The sequence below is a fragment of the Cornus florida genome, unplaced genomic scaffold (assembly GCF_030987335.1).
Source record: "Cornus florida cultivar Cherokee Brave unplaced genomic scaffold, ASM3098733v1 CherokeeBrave_3.0.0_Hap2_Chr11, whole genome shotgun sequence".
Taxonomy (NCBI): domain Eukaryota; kingdom Viridiplantae; phylum Streptophyta; class Magnoliopsida; order Cornales; family Cornaceae; genus Cornus; species Cornus florida.
In genome coordinates this window covers 137,825,470-137,840,370 of record NW_026775581.1, presented here as the reverse complement: position 1 = coordinate 137,840,370, position 14,901 = coordinate 137,825,470, and the positions used below count along the sequence as shown (strand labels likewise).

Below are 14,901 nucleotides of genomic sequence, written 5' to 3'. Positions count from 1 at the left end.
GATCCTCTCATGGCTGCCCGTGAAATCTGTGATTTGGGCCAGAGCCGTATGTAAAAATTGGAACACTATCACCAAAAACCCTAGTTTTATTACTAAGCACTTCAATCATCACACCAACAACAGTGGACGAAATTTCCAGCAGATTTGTTTTGTCATTGTTCCCTGATGAAACACTCGTCGGTTCTCCCCAAGTGTATGAGGATGGGGTGGTGGATATGATCTACCTGTAGAGTTTGCTGCCAGTCCCTATAACGGCAGACTGTGTCTGTCCAATCGTTCCCAACGCCTTGCTATATGGAATCCGGCAACTAGAGAATTTAGGTCCCTCCCGGAACTCCCTCGTCGTAACCTTCCACCCTATGTGCCGGTGAGTCGCCGAAAAGCTTTTGGATTTGGTTTGGATCCCATTACTAATGATTACAAGGTGGTTTGTATTTGGTTCAATGTGGATTATATTAATACAGCAAAGTACGAACCTGAAGAAACAGGGTATGGTCCTTGTCAGGTTGCCGTGTATACCCTATCTACTGATTCGTGGAGATGTCTTGATGTTGCTTTGCTATACACTTGGATTGAAGACCCTGTCTCTAACACATCCAGTGCAATAGACAATGACGGCAATGAGTTGTTTAGCGAGATACGTGATACTCCTACTCCTAGTGCAAAACATGGATACCATGCAATTCTTGCACCCTACAATAACTCTCTTGCTCTTATTTATTATGATTCTGATCAATTTGTTGACGTATGGGTGAGGATGGAGGAGGGGGTTGGACAAAACAATTCACTGTTCAACTATCAGAACACATAAGGCCGCTTGGATTTTGGAAGAACAGTCAGCTTTTTCTTTTTATGGAAACTTATGGTGTTCTTCGAGTGATTTTATACTATCCAGAAACTCTTGGTGTCTTGAATCCCCAATTTGGGAATACTACTTGGTCTACAGGGAGAGCCTAGTAGCAATTAGCCGCGGAGATGGGTTCCTAGAACAGTCTGATGTAGATCGAGTTCGAAATTTTTCTATAAGATGAAAGCAACCTGCCATTCCAGCTGATGAGGATTTTGAAATTTCTGCGTTTTGTTTTTTTCTCTTAGTTGGTAGTCGGCTCGTTGGTAATTTTTGGTTTACATCTCTGTCGCATAAACAAAAGACACGCGTCACCAAACGGGGTAGTGAAAGTTAAAGTGAAGTGAGGAATTGGAGTATCAATTGTTTAGATACATTTAATTAGAAAGAATGAATGTATTTTTTTTTTTTTTTGGACATTTTTTTAGTAGGAAAGTATCATTTTTTTCATAGGCAGGTGCTGTTGTAAAATTTTTACATATTTTATAGAAAAATATAAAGTACAATAATCATACACAATTATTCAAAAAAAATAAACAATAATAGCAATGAATAATCAAAGTAACAACTCTTTTATATTACTGAATAATACATTAATTGATTAATATGGATATAACAATGAAGAAGTATTTAACAAGATAAATAATTCAGCAATATAAATAGGTAAGGAAGTGCTAGCTTGATTGTTGAGTCATGTGTAAACATATTAACTGATTGTTAAATTATGTGTAAATATATTGATTAGTAGTCCTTCCTTTCGTGCGGGTATTAGCGAAACTAGTCAGCTCCAAGATACAATCCAATCAGCTCGCAATGGCGTCTCCTTCATGTGCACGACCACAGGAAGACTATGTCCAAGTCTATATAAGTCTAGTTGCTCATAAACTCAATATGTAAAAGTACTCTCAATGAAATAGGCTCACAACCTCCTTATACACGAGAAATAGGCTCACAACCTTATACACGAAAATATACAATATATCCCTCTACAACATATCACTCTACCATATATCACTTTACCAATTACCATACATATAAGAGATATATAGAGAGAATAACTATGTAATGTCTAAGGTAATATAATGGTAGAAATAATGATTGAAATAATATGTCCCATAAATATAATTTAACTCATGTAATAATAATTAATATATATATATATTATGTAACTCATATAATAATATTTATAATAAATAATATTTATGTTTTTTATTAAAATATCTATAACAGTCCTCACCTATTTTAATAAAAATAAGTAAAATATAAATAGTTGAGCAACTTTATACTATGCAATCGGTGTAGGTGCTTTCTGGGCTTGAACATACACTTAGTGTGATAGTCACCATTTGAAGAACCTGAATGAACTAAGTCTTGAATTCAGTTTCTTGAGCCAAACTTCAACATACCACACACATAGTATTGACGATAGACTTGGTTTGGCGGGTTAGCGTGATTAATGGTCATGCGCTGGTATCTTGGTTTTCATGAAAGCTCTAGGGAACAACCCAACTCCCATGGTCGCGACCTCACGACGACTTTTACTTAGGTGAATCCTCCAAGGGTATATGTGACCTATACCCTGCGAGGGTATGCTCACTTCGAATTCATTCAGGGCAAAGCAATTCCTTAACATCACGTCACAACACGGATGCCATAAGGATGAATAAGAAAGAATCTCTTCGAGAAACCTCCTAAAAAGAGTGTTGTCAATCAGTCACGCAGTGCAGATTGTTTCTACCCATTAAATCTTTCATCATGTGATTAAATCGCCAAGTAGAAGGTTGGGTTACCTTCTTAGGTGACTCCCTTGGGGCTTAAGCCCATCCCCTTTGACATATATATGACTGTGTCCTAATAAGATACCTGGTCTTTTAAATTTTCTTTCTTTTCCTTCACAACCCAACTCTTGGGTTTTTCTTTCTCATTTTCATTTTTCTTATTCATCAATTTTTTTTCTTCACCCCACCACTTCCTTTTTTTTTTTAATTTTTTTTTTTTCAAAATAATATTGAAATGAATACTTTTGTTAGCCTTGTTAATTCTATCCGAATAAAATGTTATTATATACTTTTGTTGCAATATTGCTATGTTGGAAGTAACATAAAAGAGAATTAGAGTAAGTCATATGCATGTGCACACACACCACATTGGATGAGAGAACCCGGGCAATCCCGTGCAATCTCCCCCTCCGCCACACAAAAATTAACCTTTATTAAATATGAGCCTCCATGCAAGCACACCTGCCATGATAAAGGTTGAATTACAAATCACATCTCTCTCTCTCTGATAAAGGTTGAATTACAAATCACATCTCTCTCTCTCTCTCTCTCTCTCTCTCTCTCTCTTCTCTTTATATCTCCTACATTATAAAATTGTAACTACTATGACCGGCCCTTCTCCAACCTTGGTCTGCCCCAACCTTAACAATGGGCAAAGAAATTAAGACCCCACCAATTCTCTCCAATGGGTGATGCACGCCAACAAGATCACTGTTGCGTAGCTTGAACTTACCACCATGAAAATAATTTACTGGCCTATTTCCTTTTTCACCATTGTCCTTTGTGATTGTCAATGGTATCAGTCTATTTCTGACACTAGCCTACACAGGCTCTATTAAAGTGGTTTTTTTTTTGTTTTTTTTGGTGAGTAGCTATTTATTCTTCCATTGAAGGTTCTTCCAAGTATTCTCCAATCATGTTTTGTATATTACACCACCTCATGAAACAAAATATTAGTTTACAAGTCAGTAAATATTCCTTTAATAACATAATTGTAACAATATTTCATTAATTTTATACATAAAAGCTCCCCTAATAAACTAGGCACTGTTACAAAAATTAATTTATAAAAGTAATTTACGTTTGCTTTGCATACATATTACGCAGGTACAATAATTGTCATTATATATTTGCATCCATCTTTTATGGTACAAATCATTTCAAAACATGCAATAGTGAATTTGTTTTATTACATGTAACTATTATGCATTTAAGTAATTCACTCTAAAGGTATAAATGGAATGATAATCTTTCCAAATATAAACAAATCAACGCACACATTTGCTTTACCAACTAGTCCAATAAAATTATTATTTTTAAAAAAATAAAAAAGAGAGAATTAATATAACACTATATATATACACATATATGTTAAATGCAGCAACACATAAATGAGTATAAATATGGTCTGGCTCACTCATATGCATATAAAATTTAAATTCCAGCCATATACAAAATATTTAGGCCTATTGTAACTTCTGCATTCGGGAGTAATAATTAGGAGTTACAATAATTAAAGTGAAGCTTTTCAAACCAAATAATAGGTTCCTGTGTTGCCAACGAGTAACGACAAAATTTGTAACCGCAATCAAATAATAAACACCCAATAAAGTAGGTATTTTGTCCGTTATATATCTATATCTATTTAATAGTGCTATATAAGCCATAGCTGTAATGATTATAAATATATAAACTTTAACTGTTATAATAAAGTTATTAATTACACAAATTAATTTAATTATAGCAACATCCGTCAAGCCTATTAGAGTATACAGAATATACAATGCAGTAATACTGTAAATTCGGTAAACAACAAAGCACATACATTTACAGGAATCAATAATATAGAAACTTTCTTTTTAGAGTATATGCATGTTATCAAAAGTAATAACCAAAGAAGGCAGAAAACACATACTTACCATTTTATACTATATGCACTTTTATTTTATTTTATATAAAGTATCTATGAATCTCCGAATATAAACTTTAGAATTCAAAGTTTTAAATCGAAAATTGCCAAATAAAATTTAACCTATGCATGTATCAAAATTTACATGTAAATGACTCTATATTTTTATACCAACAAACACACACAAGTATATATTAATTTTAAGACTAATATCAGCTTTAGACTGTTGTGAAAATTTTACATATTTTATAAAAAAATATAAAGTACAATAATTATACACAATGATTCAAAGAATGAACCAATGAATAATCTAATAACGATTATTTCATTTTACTGAATAATACATCAATTGACCAATATGGATATAACATTGAACATGAATTTAACAAGATAAATAATTCAGTAATATAATATGAATATTAACTCCATAATATAAATTAAGAAGTAGAACGATAATAATAAAATAGGTAAGAAAGTGCTGGCTTGATTGATAATAATAAAATGGGTAAGAAAGTGCTGGCTTGATTGTTGAGGCATATGTAAACACATTAACCTAAAGCTAATAGTCCTCCCCTTTGTGCGGGTATTGGTGAAACTAGTTAGCTCTAAGATACAATTCAATCAGCTCACAAAGGCGTCTCCTCCATGTGCACGACCACTAGAAGACTAAGTCAAAGTCTATATAAGTCTAGTTGCTCATAAACTCAATATGTAAAAGTACTCTCAAGGAAATAGGCTCACAGCTTTATATACGAAAGTATACAATATATCCCTCCACAGCATATCACTCAACCAATTGCCATACACATAAGATATATATAGAGAATAAATATGTAATGTCTAAGGTAATATAATGGTAGAAATAATGATTGAAATTATATACCCCATAAATATAATTTAACTCATGTAATAATGATTAAGATATATATATTAAGTAACTCATATAATAATATTTATAATAAATATTTTTTATGTTTTTTATTAAAGTATCTTTAACAGGTACTACTTTACGGTTTGGACAATATTAAATTTACAAGATAATATTTTAGTTTACCTAAATTGCTTTATATATATATATATATAAATATATTAAATAAGGTAATATATTCATAAAAAATATTCTAAGTATTTTTGGTTTCTTTAAAAATAAATTATATTGTAGGACATTTAAAGAGAACATAATATTATATTATTCTTATCAAAAAAAATTTCGAAAACCCATTTTATTTAGAACATAGAAGGATAAAAATGACATAATTATAGTTTACATTATTACATAATTATAACCCATGTAAAAATTGGATTCCGCGGTGTTTGGTGAGGAAAGATAAGAGGTACTCGGTATTAAATATTTCGTGGAGTGAAGACTATGTGGCACACAGAGGTGGTCAGCCAGTTGGGCCATCTATCTAATCAAGCAACTTGATTAGGTGTGTTTTTTATTTTTATTTTAAAGCACTCCTATTTATAGTTATATATATATTTTTAGGCAAAGTGCAATAAAACCCCCGGGCGGCCGGCGGGGCGAACTTTACTCTCTCACCCAAGAAATTTTCTGAATATTTTATTTTTATTTTTTTATTTTTACAAAAAATCCCTTAAACTATCTCAATTTTTGCAAAAAAAACACAGACACTGTTTCGTTAGGTTTTGACTGAAAAATAATCACTATATATATATATATATACTCTCTAGTTACGCACACACACATATATATATATAACTTCTCCACCTTTCATGGAGATCGAGAACGGAACAACCATGGCACCACCACCAAAACCCATAACGTCGCCGCTGAGTTGGCTTAAGTTTGTCGTCGGCAGCAGAATTGGCAAGCGCTTCAAACTCGCTGAGCGTGACATACATCATGGCTTTAGCCGGCACCGCCACGTTTCTCACCATGGCATACATCATGGTCGTCATTATTAAAATACGAAACCCGCATCTACACAAATCATGTCTCTGTATCATTGAGGTGAGAATTTGGTCAATTTGTGTATATCATTGATACAAATATTGCAGACACAATAAAACCCCCTAAATTGGCCCCATTAACCCTAACTCACACTCTCTCTCTATGCTCTGCAAAATCGCCATCTCTCAGTGCTCTACAACCCTTCAACAATCACAAGACAAACCCATCTTCAGTCGTTCACAAACCCTGACAGACGTTCTTTAAGGCAATTTTCTACAATGAAAAAATGAAAGGGTCAAATTTCTCTGTTTCATAAACCAAATCAAAACTTTTGTTGAATTTGTGTTGACGAGGTGAAAAAAGTGTTTACTACGACACTCTCTGGTATATTGTCGAGGCTCGATCTCTGGTATTGGATGAGGCTTGATTTGTGTTTCATTTTTCATTTTCCTTATGATCAATTCAGTCTGAGTCAATTTCGTACCAAGTGACTGGTCTGGTCGGTGTTTGGTGCTAAATTGTGTAGTTGCTGTAAAGTTTTGTTTGGCGCAAAAATGATGAAGTGGTGGGTGAAGTCGGTGATTGGTGTTGTGTTGTCACAATATTATTAGTTGTTGAGATTGAACTGGACAAGTCAGCAACTACACTTGTTAGACTACCTTTTTTACGAAAGGGTAATTTCATAATCTCACATCTCCGGTAAGCGGGGCTGGCCCTGACCTGAAGCGACCAAGGTGGTGGCCTAGGGCTTTAGATTTTATAGGCCTATGCATGATGGGCCACACAAAAAAAAAAAAATTTTTAAAAAAATAATAATAATAAAAAAATAATTGTAACCAAATGCACAACAAATCATTAAGGGGCCTCAAAATTTATAAGCCCATGAATGATGGGCAACCAAAAAAAAAAAAATGTAACCCAGCAATCATTTAAGGGGCCTAAAAAAAAAACAAATGCCAGCAAATCATTTGAACGGCCCGGGCACCTCCCGACCTCCCAATCCTATTCCAATCTCCATTCTCGGAACTCTCTTTCTCAAGAATCTCAATAGACTCGTGCCTCTCCAAGACAAGACTGCAAGTACAACAAAATGAAAAATAAAAAATAAAAAAAATAAAAAATAATAAAATAAAATTGTAACCAAATTGCACAACAAATCATTAAGGGGCCTCAAAATTTATAAGCCCATGAATGATGGGCCACCCAAAAAAAAAAAAAAAATTGTAACCCAACAAATCATTCAAGGGGCCTAAAAAAAAAAAAAAAAAACACAAATGCCAGTAAATCATTTGAACGGCCCGGGCACCTCCTGACCTCCAAATCCTATTCTAATCTCCATTCTCGGAACTCTCTTTCTCAAGAATCTCAATGGACTCGCGCCTCTCCAAGACAAGACTGCAACTACAACAATCAATTTTTTTTCCTCAAAAATCAAAAGTTTAAAACCCAGAAAATTGAAAACATCACAATATCACATTATCAATATCGTCTTCACAGTTCACTGTTCACGCTTTTTGTGTTTTTTGGTTAAAAGTTCACGCTTTTGTTCCTCTCTCTCTATTCAGATTGTTCTAAACTTCCAATTCGGGTTCGACGATTCATAACTCACAAGGGTTGTTGTTGTTGTTCAAGTTTAACACTTCGACTCTAATTCAAGTAGTTTTTAAACCAAAAAATTAGTTTAATTTAATTTGTCTTATTCTTTTGTGTGAACTGTGAATTAACTCAATGAATTTGTTGTAATATAGGATTTTCAATCCAACAATCCTTCACACTTCACTTGAAGACATATCATTTAGCCATCTCATGAGGTATTTTTGTTTCTCTGTAAATCATATCATTTAGACATCTTATAAGCAATCCTTCACTTGAAGATAGTCATTGAGGTAATCTATATTTTCTTTTAGTAAAGCAATTTTTTAAAAAAGTTTAGTTTTACATTGATTGTGTTTTCTGTTATTTAGATTTCAAGACAATCACATTTACTTTAATAAAAATTTCGCACTTATATATATATATATATATATATATTTTTTTTTTTGCGCATGTGAAACTTATGTATAAAGGGCTTCACATTTAAAGTTCGCCTAGGGCAAAATTGATTTTTGTCCTTAAATTATAATTTTTAAATAGTTCAGGGGTATTATTTTGTTCAGCTGGGGGGTTTTGTGTCTTTTGCTGAAAGTTCAGGAGGTTTATTGCCTTTTACACTATTTTTTTTATTTTAAAAATAACTCATTTCATCTCCCATTTAAATTTGACGAGGGTTTGGCATGACACCAGTGGGGTGATTGGTGATGCGATTTTAAATTTTAAATTATTAAGTATGGCTTTATACCTAACTCATTTATATCAATTTTACTTCCCAAATGAATGTACGTGGCCATCTTACCTTCTGAATATAAGGATAAATTATTAAATAGTTTAGGTCTATTTGAGAATTGTTAAACTAATTCAATGACAACTCTTCCATATGATACTTCGGAATATGATACATTCTTATAATAGCATTTTCTCATTATAAAAATTTGTACTTAATTGATCCATCAAATATGAATGGTACACAACTATCTAATAATTTATGAATACACCTCAGAATTATCATTCTACTATCAACTTCAAAGAGTGGTTTTAGTTGATAAAATAATTTTAGTTGGTCTATATATATATATATATATATATATATATATATATTACTTTTAGTTAATAAAGTAGTATATAAAGAAACTTATCTACATTTTTAATTTTTGCTCTAACACACCACCGTTTATTAGTGTCGGTAGACACAGAGAGATTGACTTTTGGAGAGTCTGCTTGTGCTTGCTCTGGTCGCTCCAATAAGTGCTTATTCTCTGCGCTTCTTGCACTGATCTAATTGAGTTTCAGAAAGACTGCTTGCTCTGCCTCTGGTAGCCCCAACAAGAGCCTAGATCTTGAGATTTCAAAAGGAAAAAACCAAGAAAATCAGCTCGTTTCATGGTGTTCTCTTAGTTCCCAACGGATGATCCATTCCAAAGAATCCTGTAAGTTTCTTAATTTCCTGTTTATCTTGAATACTTTTTGATCTGGTGAATTTTTCTCTTTTTATTCAAGAAAAATGGTAGTATTTTGATTCCAATTGAAATTGGGTTTAGGTTTTCAATCGAATCAGTAGGAAAGGGAGGGGCAAATGGCGAGTTGTAATGAAATTCATCAGCTGCTTCCTGAGGATGTGATTATTGAGATCCTCTCATGGCTGCCTGTGAAATCTGTGATTCGGGCCAGAGCCGTATGCAAAAATTGGAACACTATTACCAAAAACCCTAGTTTTGTTACTAAGCACTTCAAGCATCACACCAACAACAGTGGCCATCTTTTTGTTATGCGTTTTGACGAAATTTCCAGCAGATTTGTTTTGTCATTGTTCCCTGATGAAACACTCGCCGGTTCTCCCCAAGTGTATGAGGATGTGGTGGTGGATATGATCTACCATGTACAGTTTGCTGCCAGTCCCTATAACGGCATACTGTGTCTGACCAATCGTTCCCAACGCCTTGCTCTATGGAATCCGGCAACTAGAGAATTTAGGTCCCTCCCGAAACTCCCTCCTCGTGACCTTCCACCCTATGTGCAGGTGGGGTACCAAAACACTTTTGGATTTGGTTTGGATCCCATTACTAATGATTACAAGGTGGTTTGTATTTGGTACGATGTGCATTATGTTGATGCAGCAACGTATGAACCTGAAGAAACAGGGTATGGTCCTTGGCAGGTTGCCGTGTATACCCTATCTACTGATTCGTGGAGATATCTTGATGTTGCTTTGCCATATACTTTGATTGAAGGCCCTGTCTCTAACACGTGCATTAATGGAGTTTATCACTGGTTTGCAATAGACAATGACGATCATCGTTTGATCCTTTCATTTGACCTGGGCAATGAGTTGTTTAGCGAGATACGTGATACTCCTACTCCAAGGGATCATCGTTCGATCCTTTTATTTGACCTGGGCCATGATTTGTTTAGCGAGATTCGTGATACTTCTACTCCTAGTGCAAAACATGGATACTATGCAATTCTTGCACCCTACAATAACTCTCTTGCTCTTATTTATCATGATTCCGATCAAGTTGTTGACGTATGGGTGATGATGGAGGAGGGGGGTTGGACAAATCAATTCACTGTTCAACTCTCGGAACAAATAAGGCCGCTTGGATTTTGGAAGAACAGTCAGCTTTTTATGGAAACTGATGATCGTGTTCATGTATTTTTATATGATCTAGAGACTCAAGAAATTAAAGATCTTGAATCCCCAATTTGGGAATACTACTTGGTCTACAAGGAGAGTCTAGTAGCAATTAGCCGAGGAGATGGATTCCTAGAAGAGGATCAGTTGTCTGATGTAGATCGAGTTCAAAAGTTTTCTATAGGCTGGTTTGAGTGAATGGAATCAAATGAAGTAGGAATGAAATGCTTTTGTTTCAATTCCTTCCAGCTGATGAGGATTTTGAAATTTCTGGTTTACATCTCATCTCATTTTCGTATGATTCATGCGCGTGTTTTGGTGAAATGGGGTAATCTAGATGCAGAACTAAAAGGTAATGGCATGATATCTTATCAATTTATGTTACTTAGGTACCATATTAGGATATAATTCTTTCCATGCGATCCTCATCTACCAGGCAATGGGAGATTTATCCAAGGCTAAAACCTTCAGTGGGGGCATTTTGACGAGCATGTGACAGGATGGAAGCAATGACATTGTTAGTATAATAATTATGTTTATACCCACATTGATTTGAAGCCCAATTAAAGAACATGTGACCTATTTCCCAACTCAGCTTCAACAATTTGTTTGTGAGTTTTGATCCATAGTCCCTCAGTTCTTGGGTGTCTGCGCTAAAGGGTCTTATATCGGTGAAGATGGAAATGAGACCATCAGCGATCTTAGAATCATCTGAAGAAGAAGAAGAAGATCGATGAGTCGATGAAATGGTGAGTTGGGTGTGTGGAAGCAAAGAGCAGAGCTGAATCTGATTACAGACAGGGTTTCACTGATTTCAATAGAAAATGCATTTTGCTGATTCTAGGTAATGCCATGTTACAAGAGGATTCTCAGCTCGCCCTGTACTATTATTGGAAGGAAGTTGAAAATATGTATCATGTGTTTTTATTTTTTTCTTTTAAAATATGTATAATGTCAACTAATATAGTTGTTGTATTTATGTATATATATATTTGTGGGAAGGTATGTAATGTACTTTTTCTTTATATATGTAATATCATATTTTTTTAAATTTTGTTTCTTTTAATATATTTTTTTAATAATTGAAACAAACAATTAAAAATATTTTTTATTCATTAATAATATGAAAGTACATTTTATTCAATTAATTTTTGGGAAAAACACAAATAAACACATTTTTATTTTATTTTAAAAAAAGGATATTTAATAAAAAAAAGAAAAAGAAAAAAAGAAGTGAATGTTAAGATAGCGAACTGCAAACCAAATAAAGTGAAGGGCAACCTCAGCATAATTGCAGAAGTGACTCTTTTCTTTAAAAAGTGGACTGCCAATTTGAAAACTCAACAATATATGGCTCGCCTATTGAGCCTAGCGCAACAAAGTCTCTGTAACTTTACAACAATGTGCTGATTATAAGATCTGGTCTAGAATATGGTTTAGAGGTCTACACCACCAATGTCGACTAAAACATGAAAAATTATTTAACTGTTGATTCTTTTTTATCAAGAAAAGGACAGTGGTTGGAGGAGTGATGTATTTATGGGTTAAGTGCAAGACATATCCTCACTATATACAAAAGGTGCAAAAAATTTCTTACTCTTTTTTTTTTGGATGCAAAAAACGCTCTACTATTTTTGTTGTTGCAAATTGCTCCCTAATTAGCCATTTTGACTAATTTTTTTTAAAAAAAATCTCAAAATACCCTTCTAGTCCGGTGAAAGCCATCGTCGGAGAACACTATTTCCGGCCAAAGTGATCGCTGTCATCCTCCACCTCCCCATCCTCAGCCGCCCCTCCCTCATCAATGAACCCATTTCTAATAACTCAACAATGAACCAAAAAGGAAGTGGGTTCATTGATGAGGGAGGGGAGGCCGAAGATGGGGAGGTGGAGGACGACGGTGATTGCTTTGGCCGGAAAATGGTATTCCTCGGAGATGCCTTTCACCGGACTAGGAGGACTTTTTGGAATTTTTATTAAAAAAAAATATTGGTCAAAATGGCTAATTTGCGCAAAATAAGGGATTTGTTGCACCAATATACAGTGAGGGTGTTTTTTACGCTTAACCTTTTATTTAGTGATTGATTTTGTGTGTGCGTGTGTGAAAATAGAGAATTTTTTATTGCTCAACAAACATAGATTGACGCTAGTTTTTTGTGTGTGCGTGAAAATAGAGAATTTTTTATTGCTCAACAAACATATGATTGACGCTAGTTTTTTATTTAATCTAAAATGTGAAATACAACCTTTATTTGATTATTATTTTTATACATATATAGTATTATAATGAAAATTAAACACAAAATGTGTTTGATAAACTAAAATATTTTCTTAAACTCTTGTATTGTCCTGACTCCAAACTATGAAATCGAACTTTCCTAAATCATCCAAACCTAAAGAATTTTAGAAATTTTTTTTTTTCTTCATTTCACTTCAATCATTTTTTTTTTTTTTCACTTTTGGCTGCTAATTTTCATTTAACCAAACAAATAACAAAGTAAATGGTGAGAGTTTAAAAGTAAATGAGTGTGTTTGAGTTTCTTTTCAATGCAAAAATGCATAGGAGAAGAAAAATGAAAAAAAATTAAATTGGTTTTAACTGGTCGCTAATATGTTTCCTTTTCATTATATATATATATATATATATATATAGTTGCTACAAATAGGTTTGGTCTTGGGTAAAAATGGTCCTTGCGTTTCTTAGACAGGGAGTGAGTTTTGGAGAGGCTGCTTGCCCTGGTCTGGTAGCTGGAATGAGTGTGTGTTCTTTCATGGTGTTCCATCTTTTATAGTTGCCGACGGATGATTCATTCTAAAGAATCCTTCCTGTGAGTCTCATCGTCCTTCTTAATTTCCTGTTATCTTCAATACTATTTGATATTGTTAATTTTTCTCATTATTCATGAAAAATGATAGTATTTTGATCTCAATTGAAATAGGGTTTAGGTTTTCTCAATCGAATCAACAGGAAAGGAATGGGCAAATGGCAAGTTGTAATGAAATTCATCAGTTGCTTCCTGAGGATGTGATTGTTGAGATCCTCTCGAGGCTGCAAAAATTGGTACACAATCATCATAAACCCTAGTTTTGTTACTAAGCACTTGAACCACCACAACAACAGTGGCCGTCTTTTTGTTAATCGTTATGACAAAATTTCCAATAAATATGTTTTCTCACTGTTCTCCGATCAAACACTTGCCGGTTCTCCCCCGGAGTATCAGGATGTGGTTGTGGATCTGCCCAACTGTATTTGGATTAGTTCCTGTAATGGCTTGCTGTGTCTTTCCTATAGTTTGGAACGCTTTGCTCTGTGGAATCCTGCAACTAGAGAATTTAGGTCCCTCCCACTACTCCCTCGTAACTTTACACCGAATGTGGTGAGTTCTCAAGAAACTTTTGGGTTTGGTTTGGATCCCATTACTAACGATTACAAGGTAGTTTGGATTTGGGACAGTGAGGATGATATTAGAGATATAAAGTTACGTGCTTATGAGGTTGCTGTGTATACCCATTCTACTCATTCCTGGAAATATCTTGATGTTGCTTTGCCTTATTCGAGCATTGACATCCCTCAGTCCAACACATACATTAATGGAGTTTATCACTGGTTTGCAATAGACAATGAAGGTCATCATGTGATCCTTGCATTTGACATGGGCAATGAGTTGTTTCACGAGATACATGGCATTCCGTGTTCAAAATGTGCAAGTCTTGTACCCTACAATAACTCTCTTGCTCTGATTTATTATGATTGCAATCCAGTTGAGATATGGGTGATGAGAGAAGAAGGGGGTCGGACAAAACAATTCACCGTTGAACTTTCAGGAATGAGTTTGCCATTTGGGTTTTGGAAGAATGGTCAGCTTATTACAGAAATTGGTTGTGGTCATATGGCCTTGTATGATCCAGAGACTTGTGAAATTAAGTATATTGGATCCTGCATTTGGATTGACTGCTTCGTCTACAGGGAGAGCCTAGTCGTGATCAGGGGTGTTGGAGATAGATTGCTAGAACAGGATCAGTTGTCTGATGTTGATCAAATTTTAAACTTTTCTAATGTTGGAGACTAGAATATAATCCTGTATTTCTTTGTTTATGAACAATGATTCTACCCCTTATTTTTTCTTTATTTTTTTCGTCTTTCTGTGGGGGATGGTGGAGAGAGCACAATTTTCAATGTTACCAACTGTTCCAGTAATCAAGTAGGCAAGACGCACATAACAGAAG

General features: G+C 34.3%; 2 protein-coding genes across 3 annotated transcripts; both read left to right on the top strand.

Moving 5' to 3' along the window:
- Window positions 1–9,204: 9,204 nt before the first annotated feature.
- Window positions 9,205–11,725, top strand: LOC132283798 (F-box/LRR-repeat/kelch-repeat protein At1g09650-like). 2 transcript variants are annotated; one of them, XR_009472135.1, is made up of 3 exons: window positions 9,205–9,472; window positions 9,584–11,026; window positions 11,111–11,725. XR_009472135.1 is itself a non-coding variant. In XM_059785826.1 (2 exons), the coding sequence occupies exon 2, from the start codon at window positions 9,619–9,621 to the stop codon at window positions 10,870–10,872; it is 1,254 nt and encodes a 417-aa protein (XP_059641809.1). In that variant the 5' UTR covers window positions 9,205–9,472; window positions 9,584–9,618; the 3' UTR covers window positions 10,873–11,725. The 2 variants fall into 2 exon arrangements, 1 of the variants encoding a protein (XP_059641809.1); XM_059785826.1 differs by having other exon boundaries at window positions 9,584–11,725.
- A 779-nt stretch (window positions 11,726–12,504) lies between these two features.
- LOC132282245 (F-box/kelch-repeat protein At3g06240-like) lies at window positions 12,505–14,901 on the top strand. Its single transcript, XM_059783852.1, has 3 exons — window positions 12,505–12,597; window positions 13,383–13,435; window positions 13,712–14,901. Exons 1-3 carry the CDS (start codon window positions 12,505–12,507, stop codon window positions 14,742–14,744), a joined length of 1,179 nt encoding a protein of 392 aa, XP_059639835.1. The 3' UTR covers window positions 14,745–14,901.

Bases quoted from the DNA above. Each gene is read 5' to 3' on its own strand.
- LOC132282245 (XM_059783852.1), top strand. From the start codon at position 12,505: ATGAACCAAAAAGGAAGTGGGTTCATTGATGAGGGAGGGGAGGCCGAA. The intron at 12,598-13,382 runs GTATTCCTCGGA...TTTCTTAGACAG, and splicing joins ATTGCTTTGGCCGGAAAATG to GGAGTGAGTTTTGGAGAGGC. The intron at 13,436-13,711 runs GTGTTCTTTCAT...GTGATTGTTGAG, and splicing joins CTGGTAGCTGGAATGAGTGT to ATCCTCTCGAGGCTGCAAAA.
- LOC132283798 (XM_059785826.1), top strand. From the start codon at position 9,619: ATGGCGAGTTGTAATGAAATTCATCAGCTGCTTCCTGAGGATGTGATT.